At 42.2% G+C, this 27319-nt stretch overlaps 1 protein-coding gene across 3 annotated transcripts in view; it reads left to right on the top strand.

Moving 5' to 3' along the window:
- CD101 (CD101 molecule) overlaps positions 1-27319 on the top strand; it is a 49034-nt gene that overhangs the window by 14274 nt on the left and 7441 nt on the right. For all 3 annotated transcript variants that reach the window (XR_010141686.1, XM_054528996.1, XM_054529003.2), the window contains 7 exons: positions 5110-5490; positions 6814-7230; positions 8676-9062; positions 12362-12745; positions 13429-13833; positions 16840-17250; positions 20787-21182. Coding sequence is in view for 2 of the 3 variants with exons in the window: in XM_054528996.1 (XP_054384971.1) it covers positions 5110-5490; positions 6814-7230; positions 8676-9062; positions 12362-12745; positions 13429-13833; positions 16840-17250; positions 20787-21182 (2781 nt within the window). In the remaining variant the exon portion in view is untranslated. The remainder of the gene's footprint in view (positions 1-5109; positions 5491-6813; positions 7231-8675; positions 9063-12361; positions 12746-13428; positions 13834-16839; positions 17251-20786; positions 21183-27319) is intronic.

The raw sequence follows: 27319 nt of genomic DNA, 5'->3' as shown, positions 1-27319 counted from the left end.
GATGCTTAAGCTTATGGCCCCAGTTCATAGCCATTTGAGTTGATCTCTGCCAGTCATGCCTTCTACCTGAAAAATACCTTTGAAATCTCCACACTATTTCTTTCACTTTACTCAGAAAGTAGTATGTCTTAGACTGTTTGGCGTGTTGTAGCAAAAGTACCATAAACTGGGGGACTTATAAACAACAGAAATTTAGTTTTGGAGGCTGGGAAGTCTAAGACCAAGGCACTGGCAGTTTGGTGTCAGTGAGGGCCTGTTCCTCATAGCACCTTCTAACTGTGTCCTCACGTGGCAGAAGGGGCTAGCAAGCTTCCTGGACTCTTTTATAAGGGCACTAATCCCATTCATGAGAGCACAGCCCTCATGACCTAATCGCTTCCTAAATGCCCCATCTCCTAATACCATCACCTTGGGAATTAGGTTTCTGCATGTGAGTTTTAGGAAGACACAGACATTGAGACTATAACACAGCACCCTCCCTGTCATCCCTCTACTAGGACATTACTTCATTCATCCTCCTTGCTGGCTTCACCCATTCTCCATCCCACCCCTTCCTACCGCTCCTCGCCTAGCTACTCTTTCTAGCTGCCATCCTAATCTTCATTTTTCCTTCTCCATGAAACTCCTGGAAGTAGGTTATACTTCCTGCAGTCACTTCTTAACCCTGAAAACTGCTGCTTCCACTCTATTGAAATCCCTTTTACAAAGATCTTCATGGACATCCTCCTCATCGAGCTAACAGGACTCTCCTCTGCCTTCAGAGTCCCCAACCTCTTGGCAGCCTTTGGCAGTGCTGACAAGCCCTTTCCTCTTAGAATGTTCTTCCCTTGGTTTCCAGCCGCTGTGTCCTAGTTGCCCTCCATCTAACTCTTCCCTCTGTAAGTTTTGTTCCTTATCCCATCCCCTAAAGAGAGAGATTCCCTAGTAATCTCTCCTTAACGCTCTTCCTTCTGTTCCCCAATACTTCTCAACACTTGTATGTAACTGACCTAATCTACATCTAACAGCTCAGAACTCTCCCTAGTAACAAACAGACATTTACAGGAGCCAACAAGAAACAATGGAGACAGCCATGGATTTGGCATTTGCAGATCTATTAATATGTTCAAGTCTGGCTCAAATCCTAGGAGTTTTTACATAACTAAATATGGGAATATCACAGGGTTTTTGAAAGGATTCGATTATAAATATTTTCAAAGGGTTAAATAGACCTTAACCCTTTGAAAATATTTATAATTTGTATGTAAATATAAATATATATATTTAAATATTATTTCAAAATGTTTGCTGGATATCTTTCCTGTCTATTCCGTGGTCTTCAAATTTAGTATTTCTAAAATTAAATGCATTATATTTTCACTCACCCTTATACACACAACAGTAACTCTTCCTGATATCTGTATTTCTAGTCAGAGTATCAGTATTCTCCCAGGCAGCCTTATCAAACCTATGATCTTTGATTTCTTCCTACCTCTCATCTCGCCATTTAACCCTGCTACTCCCAAGCATCCAAAACACTGAAACTCTACAGATTTTGTCTCCACTGTAGCTCAGTTATAGTACCTTTATTTTTATCCCTATTGTTTTTGTCACCTCTGTCCTGAGCTCCTACAATTACCTGATGTCTATTTCTAACTTCCATCATCCTACACACAAACTGTGAGGTTCATTTTCCTAAAACCTCTTAAACACTTTCAGTGGATTCCCTGTTGCCTAATGAATCAAGTCCAAACTTTTAAATGTGATAGTCAAGTCCTTTCTGCTCTGGACCCAAAAATTGCTATCCAGTTTTACCTCTTTCTATTAATCTTCATGCAGCCCTCCCCCATCCAGTTGATTACTCTTTATTTTTTAGTAAGTCTTTTGATTCCTACTCAGAGTCTTGTCATGAAATCTCCTTCACCTAAAATGCTCTGTTTCCCCACTTACCTTGTCGTAATCTTCCCAGTTCTCCAAAATCCATTTCTAATGCCATCTCTTATGCTCTTATGCCATCTCCATAAACCTATTTCCCTCCCCTCAAAATGTAGTCCCTCTTCAAAATTTTTGAAGCACTTTTATTATATGTTTTCCATAGAGAGATGACTACTATCCACTTGATTGGATTATGAAATCCAGAAGTCAGAATCTAGCCTAAATTCGTCTTCATATCTTAGTCCCTCAAGCATGAGAAATACTATAAGTGGTTGAATAAATATTTATTGAATTGGTAAATTAAGCAGTAGAAAAAGAAGTGTGTGTTTTCACAATAAAAATTTTGAAATGTGGTACCCATCTTGCTGAAAAGTGATGGGAAATGTTGCAGAAGTGTTGCCTAGCACCAAAAATAACATCGTTTGTAGAAACATGCCTTGATATATGTAGGTTAGTGGTACCTCAAAAGCCACATTAAGAAAATATTTTTATTGTGAAATACAACATAAGACAATCTTAATAAAGCATAAATTTTCAGTTTAACAAATAAGCACAAAGTAAAATCTGTATAATATCTACCCAGCTCAAGAAATAGAATATCGCCAAGACCCTAGAAGCACCCACCCAGGCCGCAGTGTGCCCCATCAGATCACAAACACCATGCAGTCACTTTCCTGACTTTCATGATAACCGCTTCCTAGTTTGCTTTTTTTTTTTTGAGACGGAGTTGCCCGGGCTGGAGTACAGTGACGCAATCTTGGCTCACTGCAACCTCTGCCTTCCGAGTTCTAGCGATTCTCTTGCCTCAGCCTCTGGAATAGCTAGGATTACGGGCACCTGCCACCATGCCTGGCTAATTTTGTATTTTTAGTAGAGACAGGGTTTCACCATGTTGGCCAGGCTGGTCTTAAACTCCTGGCCTCAAGTGATCTGCCCACCTTGGCCTCCCAAATTGCTGGGATTACACGTATGAGCCACCTTGCCTGGTCATTTCCTGGCTTTTTGCTAATGATTTTAGCCCTTTATGTATGCATCACTAAATAATACAGTGCGGTTTTACCTGTTTTTAAACTTTATAAACAGTAGGATCATTCTGTATATAGTCACAAGGATTCAGAAGTGTTTTTGTATCTTTCTTTGAACACAGTCATTCATGTTATTGCAAATAGTTGTAATTGTTGATTTTTGTTTCTATATAACATTCCACTTTATGACTGTACCACAGTTTATCCAGTCTACTGTTGATGGACATATGGATTCTCTCTTGTTTGAAGCTTTAATGAGCAGTGTAGCTGTGCATATTCTTTCACACATAGCTTGGTGCACACATTTCTCTAAGATGGCATTGCTGAAAAGTGTTTTAAACTGCCACTGTAGTATAACTTGTTGGTAAGTAATAATTTACATTTTTCTAAGGTGGTCTAACTTCTATTCCTAGATTCTTATTACAAAAAGAGCATGATATAAATATGTCACATTAATTTGGACTTATGAATAAATTAGTGTATTCTAAATTATTATAGAGGCTGGGCGCAGTGGCTCACACCTGTAATCCCAGCACTTTGGGAGGCTGAGGCAAGCAGATCACTTGAGGTCAGGAGTTCGAGACCAGCCTGGCCAACATGGTGAAACCCCCTCTCTACTAAAAATACAAAACTTATCCGGGCGTGGTGGCCCATGCCTGTAATCCTAGCTACTCAGGAGGCTGAGGCAGGAGAATCACTTGAACCTGGGAGGCAGAGGTTGCAGTGAGCCAAGATTGCACCACAACACTCCAGCCTGGGTGACAGAGCAAGACCGTGTCAAAAAAAAAAAAAAATATTACTAGAAATGTGTGTGGTTGGCTGACTAGTTGGTTGGGCATTGGTTGGTTTCCCAGTTTTAGACTGAGCATACATATATGAAATATATGCACTTGACTGCATCAGGTGACCACTTACCTTTTCTGTGCTTTTGCCCTTTTTTGTAGTTCCCTTCTATCCCTTAGAATTATTTTCATTTCATCCCAGATTCCTATACTCAGCCTTATCAAGTTCTCTGTAATGTCCTTTTTCCTTTCCCTCACTTTTTTTTTTCCACTCTGGCCTCCTTACTCTTTGTCCCTGTGGAGTCACAAAATGCAGCAGAGGCTCTGCTTCTTACTCATCTTCATATGAACTCTGTTCGGTTAACTGCATAAGGCCAGCAATCTCTCCCTGTCTGGCCCTTCTGGTGTCTTCCAACCCTGTCTTCCCTTTTACTGTACCCTGGGCCCCTAGTGAAAGAACTGACCACTCTTGTGGCATGTCTTTGTTCTTTCTGCAACACAAAATGAACTAGCCTTTAATATCAATCATAGTAAGTAAAGATATGCTTTTTGATTTCTGAAAAATGCTTGATTTAAAAAATTTGTCAAATGAAATATTACCATTTAATCATGCTTTTTCCTTTAGACCTAATGCTTGAGATTTGTTCTAATAGAAAACATTCCCTGGTGGTCCCAATGGAAAACTTTTGGTAAGAAAAAAGCTAAAATAAATTCTAATCCCAGAACCTGCTGGATTTTCTGGCCATCTATTAGGAGGCTTTTCAGTAAAGCTATAGTGGCTCTTTAAGAAATGACAAAACAAAACCAAAAAAACCTCCACAGAATAGAAAGGAAGTGCTGCTGCCTCCTCAGATGCTAATTTTGGCTAGTCTTGCAACAGACCTGGCTAGGAGCTACAAATGGTTCCAACCAACCAGCTAGAAAAATCGTGGCACCAAGGGCAGAGTCCTAGACTTTGCGTCTCCAGCAACTATTTCTCTGGGAACTACCCGATGGCAGGCACCCTGGAATTTGAGGCTTGAGGAAGTATATGCCAAATTTTCTCATAAAATAATGTAAAATTACCATAGATTTATTTGCTTTAAAATAAGTACACTTCGATAAGCAGATGTTTTATAGAAGTGATCATGTTACATTGATGAAGCTGAATTTTTTTTTAAGAGACTGAAGATTACTATGGAAGTTAAAGTTATAAAAGAACAATTAACTCATCAAGCGATTTCACTGCTGCTCAGCCTGAAGAAGATGTGGAACATTTGAGTTGATTATAGCTAATAACCCACGATCTCATTTACCAGAATTGTAATACAGAGAAATACATAATGTGGTACACTGGGAACTGGAACACTAATCTCTTTTTATTCCCCTTTCTTTCTCCTACTTACAAGCTAAGCTCAGCATTGGCCAGAGAGAAGTAACAGTTCAGAAAGGACCACTGTTCAGAGCTGAAGGTTACCCAGTCAGCATTGGCTGCAATGTAACTGGCCATCAGGGACCTTCTGAGCAGCATTTCCAGTGGTCTATTTACCTGCCAACAAACCCGACCCAGGAAGTCCAGATCATTAGCACCAAGGATGCTGCCTTCTCTTACGCAGTATATATGCAGCGGGTGCGAAGCGGAGACATCTACGTGGAGAGGGTCCAGGGCAACTCAGTCTTGTTGCACATCTCAAAGCTCCAGATGAAGGATGCTGGCGAGTACGAGTGTCACACACCAAACACTGATGAGAAATACTATGGGAGTTACAGTGCAAAGACTAATCTAATTGGTAAGTTGCTTGTCCACTTCTGCTAGCCAGCCCCTGAGAAGCCAGAGTCTCCACCATGACAATATCTTGCAATGTGACATGGCTTTATATTGTTCCATTTTCTTTGGGAAAAGAGCCCATGTACCCCTGTGGATATTTTGGAGATATGTCACAAGTGGGTATCTCATATTCTCTAAAATTATCTGTTTCTTTTTCTCAATTATCTTTGCCATAAAGATTTAGATGGTGTGTGGTTTTCCCAACGCCTTGTCCACAGCTATCCATAGGTTGCTAATAGCAACAGCATTCAACAAAGCTATGAGAGTTCTCCCTGTGTTGTCTCTGCTTGGAGAGAGAACAGTAATTTGACAAGAAAGCTGGTACCATAGGTGATAAGTCATTAACTTAGAAATGATTATTCTCAAACTACCATTCTCTAGCATATTTACATATTGGGAAAGGGTGATAGTCCTTGCAATTGTCACTTTGTCCCTTTGTCTGGAATATCTATCACCCCCTTTTCAGCTTAACAAACTCCTACATATACTTCAGGACCCAGTTTAGATATTACCTCTTCTGTGGAACTCATCTTGACTGCTTGGGCAGAATTCCCACTTTTGTTTCCTTTAGATTGTTTGTTCATACCACTACTATCAGCATGTATCCAGTTATATGGTAATTGGCTGTTTGTATGCCTCTTTCCCACCACATCCTCAGCTTCTACTCAGTGGCTAGCACTGAGTAGATGCTCGGTCACATTCATTGATTAAATCTAAGTGTTGCTTTCATATAAGCTTATGCTGTGTGATTTCATTTTAGGAAAACAAGAATGGTAGGGTAGTAAGATGGTTACCAAAACTTTAGTAAAGATTGCATTCGGGCTCTAAATGATACATTTTAACAGGCATTATTACATTATTAGATTATTACACAGCCTTATAGAGGAGCAGGTTAAGGCCCAGGGAGGTGAAGTGACATGCCCAAGTCCACGTAGTAAGGATGGATTTAGGATCAGAATCTAAGGATTCTCTGTCCCAGTGCTTTCTCCCTTTAAATACATGCTTTGTGTCTGAGTAGCTAAATTGGTTATAGCCTATGCTAATAAAGCAAAGTGAGGGTCAACACATTGATGAGACATTTACTTTGCCCAGTTCCGTAGACTGTACATAGATGCCAATGTTCCCATTGGCAATAGAGAAAGCATATGGATAGGAAAGCATATGGCAAGTGGAAAACCAACTCAAAGTCTGTGTACTTTACATAGGGTAGCTTGGGGCACCATCTAAGGAGGCCCACTGGACAAGCACTGGGACAGTCACATTATTATCATTCCTTTGTTTCCAGTTATTCCAGATACCCTCTCTGCCACCATGAGTTCTCAGACTCTCGGTAAGGAGGAAGGTGAGCCATTAGCCCTCACCTGTGAGGCATCCAAAGCCACAGCCCAACATACTCACCTCTCTGTCACCTGGTACCTAACACAGGATGGAGGAGGAAGCCAAGCCACCGAGATTATTTCTCTCTCCAAAGATTTTATATTGGTCCCTGGGCCCTTGTATACAGAGCGGTTTGCAGCCAGTGACATACAGCTCAACAAACTGGGGCCCACTACGTTCAGGCTGTCCATAGAGAGTCTCCAATCCTCAGATCAGGGTCAGCTGTTCTGTGAGGCAATGGAATGGATTCAGGATCCAGATGAAACCTGGATGTTCGTCACCAAAAAGCAGACCGATCAAACCACTCTGAGGATCCAGCCAGCAGGTAATTATCTTCCTACGAAATTCATTAATACACTAGTATTAGGTAGTGGGTATTTATGAGGTATGTTTTAATTTTTGTTCTAATCTTTTGTTGGCTCTAAAAAAATTGGCTAGAAAGTTTGATTTAATTTTGTATTTTTGTCATCTGAGAAGCATAACTAAGAGGGAGGACATTCAGTTTTGGCTCTGCCCACAGATTTTTATGGGATAAGGTCTACTGAATGGCTAGATCGATTCCACAAGCCAGTCATGGAAGTAGTTTTGTTACAATTTTTGCCAGTCTCTGTGTTCACACATTATCTACATTGTCTAATTTAGTCGTAACAACCACCCTATGAGGCAAGTAGTTGAGTCTCCGTTTTAAAAATGAGGACTCTGAACTTCAGACATGCTAGATGCACTGCCTAAGCCCACCCAGCTGGTGAGAGTGGGGCTGGCATTCAAAGGGAGGCCTGTCTCTCTCCAAAGCCCACTCAGCACAGACAGCTGGGCCTCAAAGTAGCTCCGGTTTCCAACATGAAGCCTTGTCCTCATCAGTGCTGGGGTTTCCTTCCACCTGCCCCCTTTCGCAACTTGGAATGCAGTCACTTTGCTTTTTTATTATTTTTTTAATTTTTAAACTTTTTTAAGGACAGGGTCTTGCTATGTTCCCCAGGCTGGCCTGGAACTCCTGGGCTCAAGCAATCCTCCTGCCTTGGCCTCCCAAAGGGCTGGCATTTCAGGCATGAGCCACCGCACACAGCCTGCTGTTACTTTTCATAATCTTTTGGCATTTTTGTCAAAGCAAGTATAAAGGCCTTGTCTGTGATTCCTGGTCTCTTTCTATAGGCTTTTGTCCAACAGGAAGGGGTTGCTAAACCATATACTGTATACCCATTGCTAAAAGCAATGATCCAATAGTGGATCATTAAAGTTTTTTCTTTATTAAAAAGAGTGTTATTGTGTTCCACTAAAAATTGTCCTGTTGGCCTCAAGTATCCAAGTTACACTCATGAGTCCTATGGAGCAATATCACATGTGCTTTTTAACTTCAGAAAATTCTGCTGGATATTCTTAGCCAAAACAGAGAGGAAGAAATCACAATTCACAGCAATTCAGTGTAAAATATTTAATATATATATTTAATTCAGTATACAATATTTTATTTTTTAATTTAAAAAGCATACATTACTATATGTGTCATACATTTGTGCATATATCTTGCTTACTAAGAGTGCATTCAGAAAACCATGCGTACTGTCCTTTCTGGGTGATTTAAGGAAGAGTCATGAGCGTTTTTTACTCTAAGGATTTTTTCTTTTGGGGGTTTACCTACCACTATAGAATTGAACTCCCACATAAAATGTGATCCCTGTGGCATCCTTACAGAGGGTGTCATCTCTCTCTGGTACTGAAAGGACAGAGGCTGTGGGCTTTCTAAATACCTGCCTTGCTTTTGTTTCCCAGTGAAAGATTTTCAAGTCAACATTACAGCTGACAGCTTGTTTGCTGAAGGGAAACCCTTAGAACTGGTTTGCCTGGTTGTAGGCAGTGGGCGTGACCCACAGCTTCAAGGCATTTGGTTCTTCAATGGGACTGAAATTGCTCACATTGATGCTGGTGGAGTCCTGGGCCTGAAAAATGACTACAAAGAGAGAGCAAGTCAAGGAGAGCTCCAGGTTTCAAAGTTAAGCCCCAAGGCTTTCTCTCTCAAGATCTTCTCTCTGGGCCCAGAGGATGAAGGCGCCTACAGATGTGTGGTAGCAGAGGTCATGAAAACACGCACAGGTTCCTGGCAGGTGCTTCAGAGAAAGCAGTCACCAGACAGCCATGTGCACCTGAGGAAGCCAGCAGGTACGTAAAGTCAAGACCAGGCATGCATTGGGCTTCTTTCAGATGCCCCCTTGTCAGTAGAAGACCCCTTCATGGATACAATGGAGATCTTCATGAAGAGCAGGTTTCAATCAGATCACATTGGAGGTGGAGTGGAGTGGAGTGGAGTCGAGTAAAGGAAGGCACCCAAACTAGCTGAAGACCCGAGTCCTATTCCTGAGTCATTAAGTAGGCTGTGACCATGAACACACCACCTTATGTCTCTCTAAGTCTCAGCTCCCTCATCTGTAAAATGATGGCACACAACTAGATGGTCTTTAAGTTCCTTCTTGCTGTCTTAGAGTCTATTTATTTTTTGTTCTAATTTTTACATATTAGATATTTCTTAAAGCAGAGAACATCTGTATTAATGAAGCCCTCTGCCTTTGTGTGTGTGTGTGTGTGTGTGTGTATGTGTGTGATACGAATAGGTTAAGAGTAAAAAGCTACACTTTGTCCTCCTTCCTGGGGAATGAACACCCGTGTTATCCTACCTTGAGACTCTGCTGGCATTTTTCAGTTGCCTTCTGTTAGTCTCCTACTATGTTGACCTGGTGTTGGAAATAGTCACAATTCTGACTCACAGTAAGAAATGAAGAGGTAATTGATAGTGGGCAGACTCCATCCTCTGTATTTTGCTGTGATGTGGTGAGACGCCGGTCCAAATGGTTCTGAATGTCTGCATGCACGGAACTGAGGAAGCCACTCAGCTCACCTTTACTTTATGAAGGTTGGGTGACCTTAAACATGTTTGAATAATCAGTGCCTTTTGTGTGGAGAAAAACAGACAAATCTACAACTAATATAAGGATTCACTAGGCTGGGTTTAAACTGAAAGTCCAGAAAGATTAATTGCCCAAAAAAATTTTTTTTAATGTTTTAAATTTTTAAAAACTGAGCTAAAAATAAAGATGTCCTTGTTGCACTGGCTTATTGGAGACATCTCCAAAGATAGATAAAATTTCCTTTCATTTTCTCCAATATGCCATTTACTAGGAATGAAGATGCACCGATTTGTCCTTGAGTGGCAGGCCAGGAAGTGTGTTGGTGTTCGTTTTCACACTAAACATTTGGTCTGTCTTTCTAGAATTAAGGAAAAGCAATATAGGTGGGTTTATATATTTATGCAGAGATAAGTTTCTGCTTTATGCATCTCAGCCTTCTCTGGAACATATCTGCAGGCTTTTGTAAACCTGGTATGTGGGAATTTCACCTTAAGGGGAACTTCAGGGTACACAGCTGATAATCCTATCAATAGGGTCACCTTCTAAAACTAAAAATAGTTCTTTGTATAGGCTGGAGTCTACACTGGGCTTACTATGTAGACACAGAAAAAGTTATTAGCAGATTTATTAAGGATCCTGTTTAGCATTCTGTTTTGAAAGTCAAACGTTACTTGAAGTATTAGCAACATTTTATCATTTATGAATATTTTAATCACCCATTACCATTGTGAATGTGTAACTTACACACATTTCATAAGTTTATTACTTCTTACCAAAAGGCAGTAATGGCCACAATGAACTAAGGAAACATTATTAAAAAAAAAAAATCATGTGAGTTTAAACTAATCATCATGGTTATGTTAAAATGGTGAGATTATGAGTAATAATTTCCCCTCCAATTTCGAAACTTCAGTTATGAGTCTATTTTTAACTTGAAAAAAATTAAATTCGAAAGCAGATTTGCTCTTTTTTAAAACATATTTATGGACATTAACCTTCATTCTCTCTTTGTTACTTATGTATATGTATGCGTAAAACAGTCAAAGACTGAACTCCTTTCTCCGCAGGGAAGAACAATTTGCAAATTCATTTAGATCCTATTTAGATTTCTAATGCCAGTTCTATTTTATTTTCCTCTTTTGCTTTGAATTACCTCTGCTTTTGCCAGAGCCTATCATTAAACACTAATGCTAGCAGCTAACCTTTACTAAGTACTTTCCCTAGCCATCCAGGCTAAGCTCTTTGCATGTGCCATTTGTTCAGTCTTCTCAACAATGCAGCAAGGTGAGCACTATTATTATCTCATTTTTACAGAAAAGAAAACTGAGGTCAAATATGTTGCCCAGGGCAATTCTGACTCCAGGAGCCGTGGCCTTAAATTAGTGTTGGGCTGCCTAGAATGTACAATCTCCTGCTGTATCTCTACATTGCTCACAAAGCAACCAGGAAAGACCTTGCAGAATTCATGTTTGTTGAATAAATGCGTTTGTTGAATGATGACTTGAATTTCCCATCTGGGAGCCAGATTTACATTTATGGTTTTACACTGTAGTTTAGATGTAAGAAGCCTCTCTGTTTACAACAACGTGTGTTGTTGTACACCTTGTTGTACATGTTGTTGTACAACAACGTGTGTTGTAAACAGACACTTTTTTATATATATATATATTTATTTATATATATATATGTATAATGTATATGTATATATACACGTATTTTCCCACCAAGTAATTGTTTTTTATGGAAATATTGTGAACAGAGATACAATTAACAATGTTTCTTCCTCATTCAAAACACTTACTAAACCAATCAGATTGATTAGGGAAAGATAAGAAAGAGGAAGATCGTCTTGACCTCTGAAGGTCCGAATTCTAAAAACTAAAAATTTAAATAAACACAGCTTTATTAGTTTCAAGCTCTTATATCTACCCTAATTAATATACTAAAACATTACCAGATGTTTTGCCAACTAGATATTCTTAAGGAAGAGTTGATTTAACAAACTAATAAAAAAATATGTGCAAGTGATAAATTGTTTAAGTAAGCTGGGCGCAGTGGTTCATGCCTGTAATCCCAGCCCTTTGGGAGGCTGAGACAGGAGGATCGCATGAGGCCAGAAGTTCAACACCAGCCTAGGTAACAAAGAGAGACCTTATCTCTACAAAAAATTTAAAAATTAGCCGGCATGTTGGCACGTGCCTGTAGTCCCAGCTACTGAGGCACGAGGCAGGAGGATCACTTGAGCCAAGGAGTTTGAGGTTGCAGTGAGTTAAGATCACAGCGCTGTGTTCCAGCCTGCACAACAGAGCAAGACCCAGTCTTTAGAAATAAATAAATTGTTGAAGGGTAAATACATCCTCTGATATTCTTTCTGCTATCTTGTTTCCACTATTTAAGATTTGGCAAATCTTTTGCCTGAGGGTGGTGCAAGAGGAAACAGCCCAATTTGACTTGTCACAAACTAGTCAAGTCCTAATTAATGAAATTTCACTGTATTTTAGAACATTTCTTATTTACCTAAAACAGTTTTGTTCTTCTATAATCTGTAACTCACAGCAAGAAGTGTGGTCGTGTCTACCAAGAACAAGCAGCAAGCTGTGTGGGAAGGAGAGACACTCACCCTTCTCTGTAAGGCTGATGGAGCTGAAAGTCCCCTGTCTGTGAGCTGGTGGCACATCCCACGGGACCAGACACAGCCCGAGTTTGTGGCTGGCATGGGGCAGGATGGCATTGTGCAGCTGGGTGCCTCCTATGGGGGACCCAGTTACCATGGCAACACAAGGCTGGAAAAAATGGACTGGGCCACCTTCCAGCTGGAGATCACCTTCACTGCCATCACAGACAGTGGCACATATGAGTGCAGAGTATCTGAGAAGTCTCGGAACCAGGCCAGAGATCTGAGCTGGACTCAGAAGATTTCAGTTACTGTAAAGTCTCTGGGTAAGTGTCAAAGGAAGTCCTTTTCTGTACCTGTATATCACTCAATTCATTCTGCAGTGGAATTGGAGTGCGTGTTATCCTGAATCCCCTAGTGATGGTATGTGTACCCTAGGACACAGAGCATAGTCTCTGGCTACCCTCTCTGTCAATTAATCTTTAAAGTTTCTTCATTTTTGTAAAGATCATCTTTAGAGTGCAACTTGTAAATTGTTGTTCGAGGTTAAAAACAAAATCCTATGACTCAGCTTATAGACGAGTATAACTGAGCCTCTTACCTTCTGGCTTTTGACAGCTGTGGCCCTGGGATTGCAGAGCCCGTTGGAGCATGTGCAAAAGGGTTCTGATACTGAACCCACGCATGGGGGTAAGGGAAGGAGGCCAGACGACTAGGGTGGGGAGTGCTCCACCCACTCAGCAGCAGCTGTCTAAGTAGCAGATTGGAGAAACACTGCCTATTTGTTGTGGCTGCTGGGAACAGTCTTAGAAAAGGATCAACTTTGCAAAATTGAGGTCAGAGTTCAGGACAGACTGTACTGGGAATCAACTTCTACTCTATAAAATATGAAACTCCAAATGTACAAATGCATGGTCCTACTCAAAGAGGTGGCAACTAGAAAAACTTGAAAGTGCTGTATTTTAATCTGGTAAATATATTAGAAATTCTGTTTCATTTTTCTGTCTAGAGTCAAATTTACAAGTTAGTCTGATGAGCCGTCAGCCGCAAGTGATGTTAACCAACACCTTTGACCTGTCCTGTGTCGTGAGGGCCGGTTACTCTGACCTCAAGGTGCCACTCAGTGTGACGTGGCAGTTCCAGCCAGCTAGCTCTCACATCTTCCACCAGCTTATTCGAATCACCCACAATGGCACTATTGAATGGGGGAATTTCCTATCCCAGTTCCAAAAGAAGACGAAAGTGTCGCAGTCTTTATTTCATTCACAACTCCTAGTCCGTGATGCCACTGAGGAAGAGACAGGAGTGTATCAGTGTGAAGTAGAAGTTTATGACAGAAATTCCCTATACAACAACCGCCCCCCGAGGGCTTCTGCCATCTCTCACCCATTGAAGATAGCCGTCACTTTACCAGGTAAGTGTGGCTTGAAATTAATCCCTGTTTTAAAAACAAACAAATAGCAATCCTCCCATTTTGGGTAAGTTATAACAATAAAACATAAAATACTTTCTCCCATATTTGTTCTATCTAAGTAAGCAGCACGTGATGAATGATACCCAGGTTAACACTGAGTTAGTATGCATGGGTTGGCCATACTGGTTGTTAAAACATTGAAATACCTTCCATGCCAGCTAATTGCTGCTCTCTACCCATTCCCCATTTTCCCCTAAGTTCCCACCACCCAGCAACTAAAGGGTATCACGTGGCACAGCAGGGGGCCTCTAGGACCTGGCTAGAGGGGAGAAGAAATGTTTTGGATTAGTCACTGTCCAGGCCTTACCAGTTAGTAAACATTTGCAGTGTCTCTGCTAGTGGTAGGGATAAGGTAAATTCCACTGGAATACATCCACCTACTTATTTGTAAGTTGTTAATGTATAAGAGTCAGAGAATTTATTATTACAATCAAATAGAATCCATCTCATCAACTGATAATAGAGCATAGGAGTTAAAAGTGAGATACTACCTAGGCAAAGTTCTGCTGTGTCATGTATCTTCTCTCTTATAGTTTGCATTCTCTTAGGAAGAGTGATGGAGAGACATTGAAGTCATTTAGATCTGACAATCACTGGATAGCAGAACAGCTTTGGATGAGCCACTTAATCTGCTCAAGCCTTAGTTACCTGATCTGTAAATTGTTAATGTGCAATTTAAATATGGTGACATATATAACATGCCGAGTACCTGACACACCAAGATGATGCTCAAACGTGGTCGCTGTCATTATTCTCTCTGCTGCTGTGCAACATTTTTGGTAATAGTAATGATCCCCTTGTTCATGAATTCATGCTTAATTAATTTGTCCTCTCTGTGGTGTTTGCAATTGCTGCCCCAATCTGGCTCCTTCTTGAAACTTCTTTTTTCCTTGGCACCATGACACAAGATTTTCTCCTCCACTGATTTATTCTTTAAAGAAAACAGTTTCTCTGGATTTTATTCTTAGCTTTGTTCTCTTTTCATTCTATACGCTGTCCTGTGGTGGACTCATCCCTACCCATGGTTACAAGCTGTATGTTCACAACTCCCAAATTCATTATCTTGACCAATTTCTCTTCTGATCTCCAGACTCATATATCCAGCTGTCTCCAAGACATGCCTGCACTCATTATGTCAAAACATAAACCCACCATTATCATCCAAAGCTCTTTCTTCTACATTTCCCCTTATGTCCCCACTCCCCACCAGTGATCCAAGTTCAAAATCTGAGTCATCACAACTCTTATGTTCACCTTGTATCTAAACTCCCATAGTGTGACATGCCAAGGTCCTTTATCATCTGGTACATTTGTGTCTTTCCAGCATCATCTTCTTCAACTTTCCATCATGAATTTGAGCTTCAGCCACACTGAATTACTGGCAGCTCCTCAATAGTCCATGTTCCCTCTCACTTTCAAAGTCTTTGGTCAAGTTGCATCTTTTTGTGTGGAAATCCTTAACCTCTTCTCCATCAGAATAATTCCTATAAACCCTTAAGACTCAGCTCAGAATTATCTCCTCCAGGAAGTCTCCCCTCACTCCTGTATTTGGGCTAGGAGACCCTGCTGTGTGCTCAGATAGGCACTTCTACATACCTCTGTCTTACATGAGGGATATGAGGAACAAAAATTTTACACTGAGGCCAGGCATGGTGGCTCACGCCTGTAATCCCACACTTTGGGAGGCCAAGGCGGGCAGATCACCTGAGGTCAGGAGTTTGAGACCAGCCTGGCCAACACAGTGAAACCCCGTCTCTACTGAAAATGCACAAATTAGCCAGGCATGGTGGCGTGCACCTGTAGTCCCAGCTACTCAGGAGGCTGAGGCACGAGAATCACTTGAGCACAGGAAGTGGAGGTTACAGTGAGTCGAGATCATGCCACTGCACTCCAGCCTGGGTGACAGAGCAAGACTCCATCTCAAAACAAAACCACCAAAAATTTCACACTTGAGAAAGGTTTCTCAAGAGTTATTTCAGCTGCACATTCTAAATGTGGAAGACAGTGATCAGGGCAAATATCACTGTGCTGTGGTAGAATGGCTCTTTGTCTACAAATGGCACTTGGCACCATCTCTAAGCCTCTGTCCCTGCACTTGTCTCCCTCTAGAGTGTGAGCCACTGAGGGAAGATATCCACAGGGCCTGGAATCGTCTGGCACATAATATAGTGTGTGCTTCATAAATGTTTGTTGAAGGAAGATTAAAGGGACCTACAGGCAACATCAATAAGCAGTTACAAAAGTAGAGTGGGTGATGTAAGCAAGACATTAGAAGAAGATTTGGGAACAAGGATTGTCACTCATCTTTATGACAAAGCAGAAAAGCTGCTGGGGTCAAAGATTAGTTGGCTCCATATCTATACAATGTTCCCACAGTTAAGTGGCTGCAAAGACACACACAGTTTTAATCACTCATGTACAACTTCCTTTTGTTTACCCACATTTGAAGGCAGATACAACTAGAGTTTGGAAATTGTGAATCCAGAAGTACTCTGCATAGTAAACACACAAACACAGCATTAAAAGGGCCACTTTCTCCCAATCTGATACATGAAATATGACAGAAGAGATGCTTGTGCTTAAATACTGAAGCAATAACATGTGGAAGAGAGATACTGGGCTTGTCTGTGTGACGCTCCCTCTGCCACACCACCCCTACCAAGCACAGGTAGCACTAGGACTAGTGGATGGAAGTTATGAAGACATAAAGTTCAACTTGATATCAGAAAGCATTCTGGAGGGGCAGAGTTGTCCAAAGATGAATTGGGCTGCCTTGTCAGCTAGTGATGTTGTTCAAAAGCTGGAGAGCAGTGAGTGGGGCTACTGTAGAGGGAGTTCATCCACATGATGGCGGGAGGATGCAGTGTCATACTTGACCTCTAGTGTCTCTACTACCTTAACTTTCTATTTCGTAGCAAAGTAACTGTTTCCATTTTTTAAATTTAGAGAGCAAGCTAAAAGTGAATTCAAGGAGTCAAGTCCAAGAGCTCTCCATCAACTCCAACGCTGATATAGAATGTAGCATCTTGTCCCGGTCCAATGGAAACCTTCAGTTAGCCATTATTTGGTATTTTTCTCCTATTTCCACTAATGCCTCCTGGCTAAAGATCCTGGAGATGGACCAAACCAATGTTATAAAAACTGGGGATGAGTTTCACACCCCACAGAGAAAACAAAAATTTCATACTGAGAAGGTTTCCCAAGACTTATTTCAGCTGCACATTCTGAATGTGGAAGACAGCGATCGGGGCAAATATCACTGTGCTGTGGAGGAATGGCTCCTGTCTACAAATGGCACTTGGCACAAGCTTGGAGAAAAGAAGTCAGGACTAACAGAATTGAAACTCAAGCCCACAGGTAAACCTTGCGAGTGTACCCTCACAATGTCTGTCTGTCTGATGGCTGTTTTCTCTTGGGCAGCTGTTCTATGGAGTGATTATGTGGAAGTAAAAATATGACCTAAAGTCATAGGAACAGTATCTACCTACACATGACTGCAGGACCGGGTAGTCCACCAAAGGAGGGGAGGTCACTTAAGGCGATCCAATCTGAGGTTTTAGGGAGCTGAGGTAGGAGCAAGATCCCTTTGATTGGTTTGCTTCTCAGCCTGGCAGCCTGGTCTGTGCAGCTACCCAGGGTGTCGTTATCTCCAGATCTCTATAATAACAAGCTGTGTCATTCCAGTGGGGCTCTACTGTAATTTGGCAGAGAAAGAGGAATACGAAGCATATTTCTCCCACTGTGAACAGAAACTGTACAACTCTATGGGGATGTGTGGAGAAATTGCTTCTCAACATTTAGCTGCCTAAACATAAGGCAAATAAGAGTAGTTAACTGTTGGAATGGCTTACTGAGGGAGTCTCCTCTTCCTCAGGAGATCTTTAAAAATGTAATGGAAGTTCTGCACTGGTCTAAGAGTGCCGCTGTCTAAATGTGGGCAGACTTGATTAGGTCTCTCAGCATAGGTTAGGTCACCTCCAGTGTTGATTAAAATTAAATGAACGTCACAGCCAAGGTTCGGGAACTGGCCAAGATCCAACAGCACAATGCAGAGAGGTTGATCTAATTTGGTGCTTAAAATACTATTTTCAAGGTAACGTTAAAAAAAAATTAGATGATAATTGAGCATTACTATGTATTAGGCAATGGAATACAAAGATAAAGAAGGCACAGCCCTGGCCCTTAAGGAGCTCCCAGTCTGGTGGGACAACAAGGGCAAAACAGCAGCTTGGTTTGGGGTCTCTTCCTGCCCTCTGGCTTCCCTTCTGTATGTTCTTCAAGCCGCTTCTTCTCCCTGCTAAATGTGTGTGTTCCTCAGGGATAGATCCTGGGCCTATTTTGCTTCTTATTCTCTGCTTTCCTCAGAATTTCTTAACCACTGCCCTGGTTTCAACTACCACCTTCTAGATGATAACTTTGAGATTTTGTGCTTAGCCCTGATCTCCTGAGCTCCAAGCCTTCATACCCAACTGCCTGCTGTACATTTCTACTTGGATGCCCCCATACTCAGCATGCCCTAAATTGCACTTAGCATCTCTGCCATCTCACCATGCTCATTTGTACTTCTGCATTTCCCATCTGTGTGATTGGCATTCCGTCTCCCAGTCATCCACGCCAAACTCTTGACCGCATGTGCATGGCCCTCTTCAGGAGGCAGCCACTGCTTAGCTCAAGTGCTTCCCATGTAGAAATGTGAGCTCCGTGTTGTCAGATCTTTTTACATATCTAGAGATGCCTAAAATCTTTTTTGGTGACGTCTCCCAGTTTGAGAATGTCCACAACTAATTCACTTCTTTTTTTTTTTTTTTTTTTTTAGACAGAGTCTCGCTGTGTCACTCAGGCTGGAATCAGTGGTATGATCTTGGCTCACTGCAACCTCCTCCTCCCAGGTTCAAGCAATTCTCCTGCCTCAGCCTCCAGAGTAGCTGGGACTACAGGCGTGCACCACCATGCCTGGCTAATTTTTGTAATTTTAGTAGAGATGAGGTTTCACCATGTTGGCCAGGCTGGTCTGGAACTCCTGACCTCAGGTGATCCACCTGCCTTGGCCTTCCAAAGTGCTGGGATTACAGGCGTGAGCCACTGCGCCCAGCCCAATTCTTTTAAAATACTGCAAGTGTCAAGCAGAACATACCTGTGGGCTTGGTGTGGCTGTGGACTTCCGGTTGTGCACGTCATTTAGGGAACAAGTTAACCAAGAGGCCCCAGAAAGATGCTGAGAATGCCTGGTCAGAGTTGTAAGGGGGATATTTTCTCTGAGGTTGGAAGAAAAGAAGTCAATTTCAAGGAGAAAATGGACTCCAGTAACAAAAACCACATAGAGGACAGAAAAGGACTAGAGGGTCCCTTGAACTGGGAAATTGGGCCCTGGCCAAGTAGAGTGATGGGATTGGAGGCCAGATCACAATAAAGTAGGAAGTAATTTGAGGCAAGGAAACAGCAACAGTATTCCATGTGCTAATATTCCACGTGCTACTCCACGAAGGAAAGGAGAGAGTAAAAATGGTAACTAAGAAAGAGTCCAAGATCAGACAGAATTATTCTCTTAAAGACAAATTAATAAATGTGTTTGAGTCAGGCACAGTGGCTCATACCTATAATCCCAGCACTTTGGGAGGCCAAGGCGGGCGGATCACCTGAGGTCAGGAGTTCGAGACCAGCCTGGCCAACAGGGTGAAACCTTGTCTCTACTAAAAATACAAAAATTAGCAAGGCATGGTGGCCCATGCCTGTAATCCCAACTGCTTGGGAGGCTGAGGCAGGATAATCGCTTGAACCCAGGAGGCAGAGGTTGCGGTGAGCCGAGATCGTGCCACTGCACTCCAGCCTGGGCGACAGAGCGAGACTCTGTCTCAAAAAAAAAAATAAATAAAATAAAAATAAATAAATAAATAAATAAATAAATAAATAAATAAATGTGTTTGTAGTGGAACTGAAAATGTAATGCACACTATAATTTCTTTATTTTGTTTGTAACTACTTTGGCTGTCATTCTAAATCCTCACCTGCTGGTTAGCAAGGGGAAAAAAAGTAAATGTCAAAATCTCTTTAAAACTTAGTCTAATCCAATCGTCTAAATAGCTCCCATGGATGGCTTTCTAACACTTGCATCAAAACGTTCAGTCTCTTGGATGGCCTCCTCTCTCTCTGCGTTTACACCCAAGATAATATCTAGGTGTATGGGAGGAGAGTAATTTGCTAAGAATGAGGGGTACTGGTGGAATACATGGCTTGAGGGAGCTGCTAAAAGTTGTGAACGACCACTTTGGAAGTAGAGGAGGAGTGAATCAAGGATAAGTAAAAGCAGCAGGCAGAGGGCCCTGCAGAAGCTGTGTAGTTTTCAGTGGTGGGGTCCAGCAGGCAAGCAGTTGGGCTAAAGAAGGAAAGAGGCTGGTTTGATTCCTAGCAGAGAATGTCCTGGCAAATGTGAGAGAAAAACAGGGACCAAGGACAAGAATTAAAATGAATGTGGCCGGACTTGCTGGCTCATGCCTATAATCCCAACACTTTGGGAGGCTGAGGTGGGCAGATCACTTGAAGCCAGGAGCTCAAGAGCAGCCTGGCCAACATGGTGAAACCCCGTCTATACTAAAAATACAAAAATCAGCTGGGCATGGTGGCATACGCCTGTAATCCCAGCCACTTGGGAGGCTGAGGGAGGAGAACTGCTTGAACCCAGGAGGCAGTGGTTGCAGTGAGCTGAGATCATGCCACTGCACTCTGGCCTGGGTGACAGAGCAAGACTCTGTCTCAAAAAATAGAAATAAAAAAAAAAAATGAATGCACTGATGTCTAAAGAATATAAGATCTTCCCAATGAGAACTAGATTTTTCAGAGGTGGTATCCAATCTGAAAGTCTGCATTCTCTAATTTACTGCCATTTTATTTTCTAGGAAGTAAGGTACGTGTCTCCAAAGTGTACTGGACTGAAAATGTGACTGAGCACAGAGAAGTGGCCATCCGCTGCAGCCTGGAGAGTGTAGGCAGCTCAGCCAATCTGTACTCTGTGATGTGGTACTGGAACAGAGAAAACTCTGGAAGTAAAATGCTAGTGCACTTGCAACATGATGGCTTGCTGGAGTATGGGGAAGAGGGGCTCAGGAGGCACCTGCACTGTTACCGTTCATCCTCTACAGACTTTGTCCTGAAGCTTCATCAGGTGGAGATGGAGGATGCAGGAATGTACTGGTGTAGGGTGGCAGAGTGGCAGCTCCATGGACACCCAAGCAAGTGGATTAATCAAGCATCCGATGAGTCACAGCGGATGGCGCTCACGGTACTGCCTTCAGGTAACCAGGGGTTTATCTACTGCGAGCTCATGGTCAGGAGAATACATGTCTCTCCTCTTATGCTCTCCCTCTCACCTATCTTTTGCTCCTTCTTCAGACTGAAGACAATTTTCAGGTTCCCTAAAGAAGATGAGTTTGCTGTCTCTCTCAATAGTAACTCATTTGAACAAACAAGGTCCACATGAGATTTTGGCATAGACACTTAAATATCAGGAGCATCTGACAGGTCCATGTCTTTCTGCTGGGGTTCAGGGAGAAGGTGGGAGGTGAGCAATAAGCTAAGCTTACTGAGGGAAAGGGCCATTGGAGAAGCAGGGGTGTGGTCTTGGTGCCAGACACCAGGAAGCATAAAGGGAAAATCATCAATAAAGGTAACAATCCTAAGAGACCAGCTAGCTTTAGTGACACTCCTTAGGAGGGACAGAATGCTGTTGAGAACATATGGGAACATCTAAGAAGTAGGGATAGGTGCATCCCAGCCCAGCAGGGCTTCCAGAGGGGAAGTCAAAGCTATCTGATTTGTTCCTTGAGGTGATCCATCATTGTTTTTCCCTGTTCATTCCTCAGCAGAAGTTTTCTCCTGAGTGCCAGGCCAAAATGTTTTTTCTATCAGACTTTTTCTTCTCTCCAACAATTACAGGAAGTCCCATACTCATGAGCACATTCCGTACATGTTTTCCTAGTGGAATTAATAGGCTCTGTAGAATCGGCAGTTTTTGCAGTAGAATAAATAGATAAGAACTGTAAAAAGTATACAGTCTGTGATGAAAAGCGTATCTTCTCTGAGGCAGATGGGATCCTTCATAGCATACATATTGTTAATCTTTGTGAGATCCTTGTAAAACAGGTATATGGTTTTTAAAAGATAAACCTGGAAAGAAAACATTAAAAATTGAGTGGCCTTCGTATTCTTCAGAAAACCTTTGTCATGACAAACTGAGGGTTTGGAGGGTAATTAATGTTGAGGATTTCCAAGGAAATCCCTGTAATGTACCATCTGGGCTTCTCCACCTGGCTGTTCCTTCCTGGTAGTCAGGGAGGCAGTGTGGGGTGATAAAAAATCCCAGGGGCTGGAATCAGACCAGCCTAGGCTCAAATCACAGCTCTACTACCAATACCAGCTATGAAATCATACTCTGGTTACTTGCTGTGAGCCTCAGCTTTCTATAAAATGAAGATCACAATATAAATATGTATAAAGTATCCAGTACAGTGCCTGGCACATTGTCAGTGCTCAGCAAATGTAATCTCCTTTTCCCCTTATGCCTCCAAACACACTGCACATACATATACACACAGGTACACACATACCTACATGTGTACATCTATGTGACAAAATAATGACACTTGTTTAATAAATAACTATATGAGGTTCTGAGGGCACAAAAGTGTACATGACAGAGTCTGTTCCCACCGAGCTTGGAATCCAGCGGGAGAAATCAAGTCCAACATAATAGGTGTCATCAAAGAAGTATTTCCAGTAGACTATGGGAACAACAGAGGCAGGGCTGGGGTGAAGGGCTAGGTAGGGAGATGATCTGGGAAGGTTCCCCAGAGTCTGGGGCTCATGAAAAGGAAGAAACATATTTTAGGAACATGAAAGAGTATACAAGATGATAATAAGATGTAAAATTTCATGTTATATTCGGGGAACTCCTGGTCATTGAGAATGGCAGGAACTGCAGTCTCTATGGTACAGTGGCAAGAGACGAGACCAGTGAGGAGGGAAAGGAACAGATAGATCCCAAATGTGTCTACAGTATGAAGCTAAGAAGGAAGAACTTTATCATGACAGTGATGGAGTGTCATTGAAAAAGTTTAAGCAGGGGAGTGACATGATCAGATTTTCCTTTTAGAAAGTTCCCACATTAAAATGAACTGGAGGTCGGACGCAGTGGCTCACGCCTGTAATCCCAGCACTTTGGGAGGCTGAGGCGGGCGGATCATCTGACGTTGGGATTTTGAGACCAGCCTGACCTACATGGAGAAACCCTGTCTGTACTAAAAATACAAAAAATTAGCGGGGCATGGTGGCGCATGCCTGTAATCCCAGCTACTAGGGAGGCTGAGGCAGAATCGCTTGAACCCAGGAGGGGAAGATTGCAGTGAGCCAAGATCGTGACATTGCACTCCAGCCTGGGCAACAAGAGCAAAACTCTGTCTCAAAATAAATAAATAAATAAAATAAAATAAATGAATTCTAGGGGAGGCCCACAGGACAGTGCAAGTAGTATATGAAATTGTGGAAATCCAGCTGGGGAAAGATGAAAGCCTGAGCTAAGGCAGTACCCATGACGACTAAGAAAAGAACAGGCATTAGGTAGTAGGAGGTGTAATCTTCAGGATTTAGAGGCTGATTCATTGTATATAGAGGGCAAAGGAGCAGAAAGAGAGAATTAAGGATTAACATTTGGATTCTAGCTTAGATGGATAGTGGGGTCATTTACCAAGCAAGGTAATATATGAGAGGGGTTTGGAGGGGAAGATTAGTTCAGTTTTGAATAAGTTGGGCTGGAACTGAGTTCAGAGTAACTGTGAGTTATTGATAAAGATCTGTCCAATAGACATCAAGACTGCCAAATGGGATCTGCACCAGAGTTGTAGATTAGAAGTCATCCATTGGTAGCCAATAATGATGCCCAAGGGTGGAGCTCTGGGATAAACTGCCATTTCTCAGGAAATGGAGAGCCTGTGAAGGAGACTGATAGGAGTGATGGAAAGCTGGGAAGGGAATCAGGATTTGGTGGTACCACAGACACTAAAGGCAGAGAGGGCATCAAGAGGGTGAGGAGAGTCGACAGACTCAGCTCTTGCAAAGAGGTTGATTAAGATGACAGTGGGAAAGTATCCATTGGATTTGACATTATGGGACAATTACAGAAAAGTTATCAGGGAAGTCAGACTGCAGCAAGTTGAGGGGAGAGTGGGCACATCAGTGCAGATTGCTCTTTCAAGAGCTTTGATGTCAAGGGGAAGAGAGAAGACAATAAAATGGCAAAATTTGTCAAAAAAAAGTGAAAGTGTTTTAGTTTTGCTTTTTTGCTGTTTTGGTTTGAAGATGATACAGATTTGAGCACATTTATGTTTTAGAGGGGAGAAAGCCAGCAGAAAGGAAAGAGAGAGAGAGAGAAAGGAAGGAAGGAAGGTAGGTTAATAGAAGAGTAGATACAACTGACAGTCCAACATCAGAAAGAAAGAAAGAAAGAAGGAAGGAAGGAAGGAAAGAAAGAAAGAAGGAAAGAAAGAGTAGATATGACTGACAGTCCAACATCTGAAAGAAAGAAAGAAGAAAGAGAAAGGAAAGAAAGAAAGAAGGAAGGAAGGAAGGAAGGAAGAAAGAAAGATTAATAGAAGAGTAGATACGACTGTCAGTCCAACATCTCACCGTGCATGCACCATCTCCTTCCTGGAATGCTCCTCCATGCCATCTTTCCCTGGTCAACACTGTCATCCTTCATTCAGCAACTTAACTGCCACTGCCTCAGAGACTTCCCTTATTCTTTTAGCCCCCACACCTGCAGTTACCTGTTTAATATCTGTCACACTGCTAGACTATACTATAGGCAAAGATGATGAGTGTCTCATTAGTAGCACTAGTACAGTGCCTGGCACATAGGGGATGCTTAAGTGTTTACTGAATCACTGTGTAATTGCACTCCTGTTGAGTACCAAGTCTATGTGTTATCAAGATCCAGTTCAAATATAATATGCTACCTATGGACACTTATCAGATGGTTTTCCATGCTCTCTATCTGGCTATCCCAGCTTGGGCTGGTTTTAGGGCCACACAATAGGACTGTAGAGCATGTGGCTCAAGTGAAGGCAGGAAAGTTAAGAGACATTTTTTCGGAGAATGGACCTTGCCTTTTCTTCTCTATCTTATTTCCTTACCAGTGACTAAGCCATGGCAGGGACAACAGCTTCCTCAGTCTTTTTACCTTACCCTTAGACCCTAGACATAAATGTCTTATTCTAGAGAATTGTTTGTGATTAATTGATAGGCCAGGCTATAAGGCTTCCTGGGAACTGGATTATTTGTAGTAGTGTGGTACTTGTTACTATTTCCCAGCTTTTATTTGGGTAAAGGTCTATTTAGAAAGTAGATCCTTGGGCCAGATGTGATGGCTCCCATCTGTAATCCCAGCACTTTGGGAGACTGAGGCAGGAGGATTACTTGAGCCTAGGAGTTTGAGACTCCTGTCTCTACAAAAAATTTAAAAATTAGACACGTGGTTGATGCACGCCTGTAGTACTTGCTACTCAAAAGGCTGAGATGCGAGGATTGCTTGAGTTTGGAGGTCAAGGCTGCAGTAAGCCATGATCATGCCACTTTGCTCCAGTCTGGATGACAGAGCAAGACACTATCAAAAAAAAAAAAAGAGAGAGAGAGAGAGATAGAAAGAGAGAGAGAGAGAAAGAGACAGAGAGAGAAAGAAAGAAAGAAGAAAGAAAGAAAGAAGGAAAGAAAGAGAAAGAGAGAAAGGGAAAGGGGAGAAGGGAAGGTAAGGAAGTAGATTCTTGAAGGAGCTGTGTGTCTCTACCACACTGAAGTTTTTGGAGATGCCAAGCTACTTACCTGTGCTTCCCAGTGCCTCCAGCAAGGCCTGGCACATGGCATTCAACAAATGCTTAATGAAAGAATGAGCAGGCAAGTCTTCAGTTGGGTTGAAACAGGATGCTGTCAGTGATTCACTTATTCTGGGACGCACTTGTTATCGGGTTACCTTACCCTACTTTTATTTCTTGACAAGAGCCAACTCCCACATGGCTGCATGTTTGGGGTTGGGTAGTGGGGAAGAGTTGGCAGCCCCCTCTTTATTTCACACCTCTTTTCTTCTGAAGTCAGTGTCTCTGAGGAAATATCAAAAAGGAGTGCTCCTTTTGCTGTGCTTGGCTGTGGGTGGAAGCACGTTCTAAACTAAGCCTCATGATGAAGTGCTCTCATTACATTTTTGGCTTTGTTTTGAAGGCCTTGTACTTTGAGCATTGGGCACTTACTCAGATTGATTCAAAATGCCAAACCTTAATGGTTTGAATGTCACTAATTCTAATCCAGATATGGGTGAGAGGCAGATGGTGGGAAATGGTGACTGTGGGATCCAGAGCAAACACTGCCCTCCCAGGAGAGGTGATTTAGCAGCACAGGCACTAACAGTTGCTAGCTGTTGGCCACTTCAGCACGGTAAGGGGCACACCTTGCCATCCTTTGATGGCAGATTGCACTAAGCTGAGCAGCCTCATCCCCACCAAGATAGCCAAGCCCTCTGGCTGTTCCTTCATGCTGAAAAGCAGAGTAGCAGATTTATTTCCACCTCCTGTGTAGTGGCCCCATCTCGCCATCATTACTCCACCATTCAAGCAACTGTAATACCTGGTGCTGTGGACTCTCACCTCACAATTCTCTGCCTCCCATGAGTAGAAAAGGAAGCCAGAGCCTCCTAAGTAATCATTTCAGTCTTTGCTGAATGTCACCCACTTCTGAGGACAGGGGGACCAGAGATCTAAGGGAGAGAGAGCCTGTGGAGGAAGATGGCCAAGCCTGGGGTCCTTATGTGAGGGATCTGTAGGCTCCAGCCCTGTTCTCTGTCTGTTCTCTTGGGAGAAGGTTTCCTGTGATTTGCTTAGCTTTCTCAGTAGCATTCTAGCTAATATTTATTGCTTGCTGACTCCACAAATGCTTTAGGCACTTCGTTAGATGCTTTATTATACATTATCTCATCACAACTCTAGAAATTGTTATTCCTATTTGGTTGATGAGGAAACTAATGATTAAGAGAGGATAAGTAACTTATCCAATGTCAATAACAGCACATTGAAGATTGAGGATTTGAACTCAGCTCTCTTTGAAACACAGTAGGTGCTCATTCACTACTCTGCACAAATGCCCACAGCCAGTGCTTATAATACCTGGACTCCATAGCTTCATTCACTTGCATCATTGCAGTCTATGCTTCCTTCTAGCCACGGGCCTTCAAATGTACTCAGATAAGACTGGGGGAGAATAACTGTAGTCAAGCAGGGTCATTGGAAGAGGGGTCAGATAGGATGTGGAGCAGAGGGATGGTAAAGAATTCAAAACCTAACTTTATCATTGCTCACCATTTCAAAAAACAAAACTAAATTTAGGATGAAGGATA

This window comes from Pongo abelii, chromosome 1, assembly GCF_028885655.2.
Source record: "Pongo abelii isolate AG06213 chromosome 1, NHGRI_mPonAbe1-v2.0_pri, whole genome shotgun sequence".
In the NCBI taxonomy this organism is placed as follows: Eukaryota; Metazoa; Chordata; class Mammalia; order Primates; family Hominidae; genus Pongo; species Pongo abelii.
This window is presented reverse-complemented; position numbering and strand designations above follow the sequence as displayed.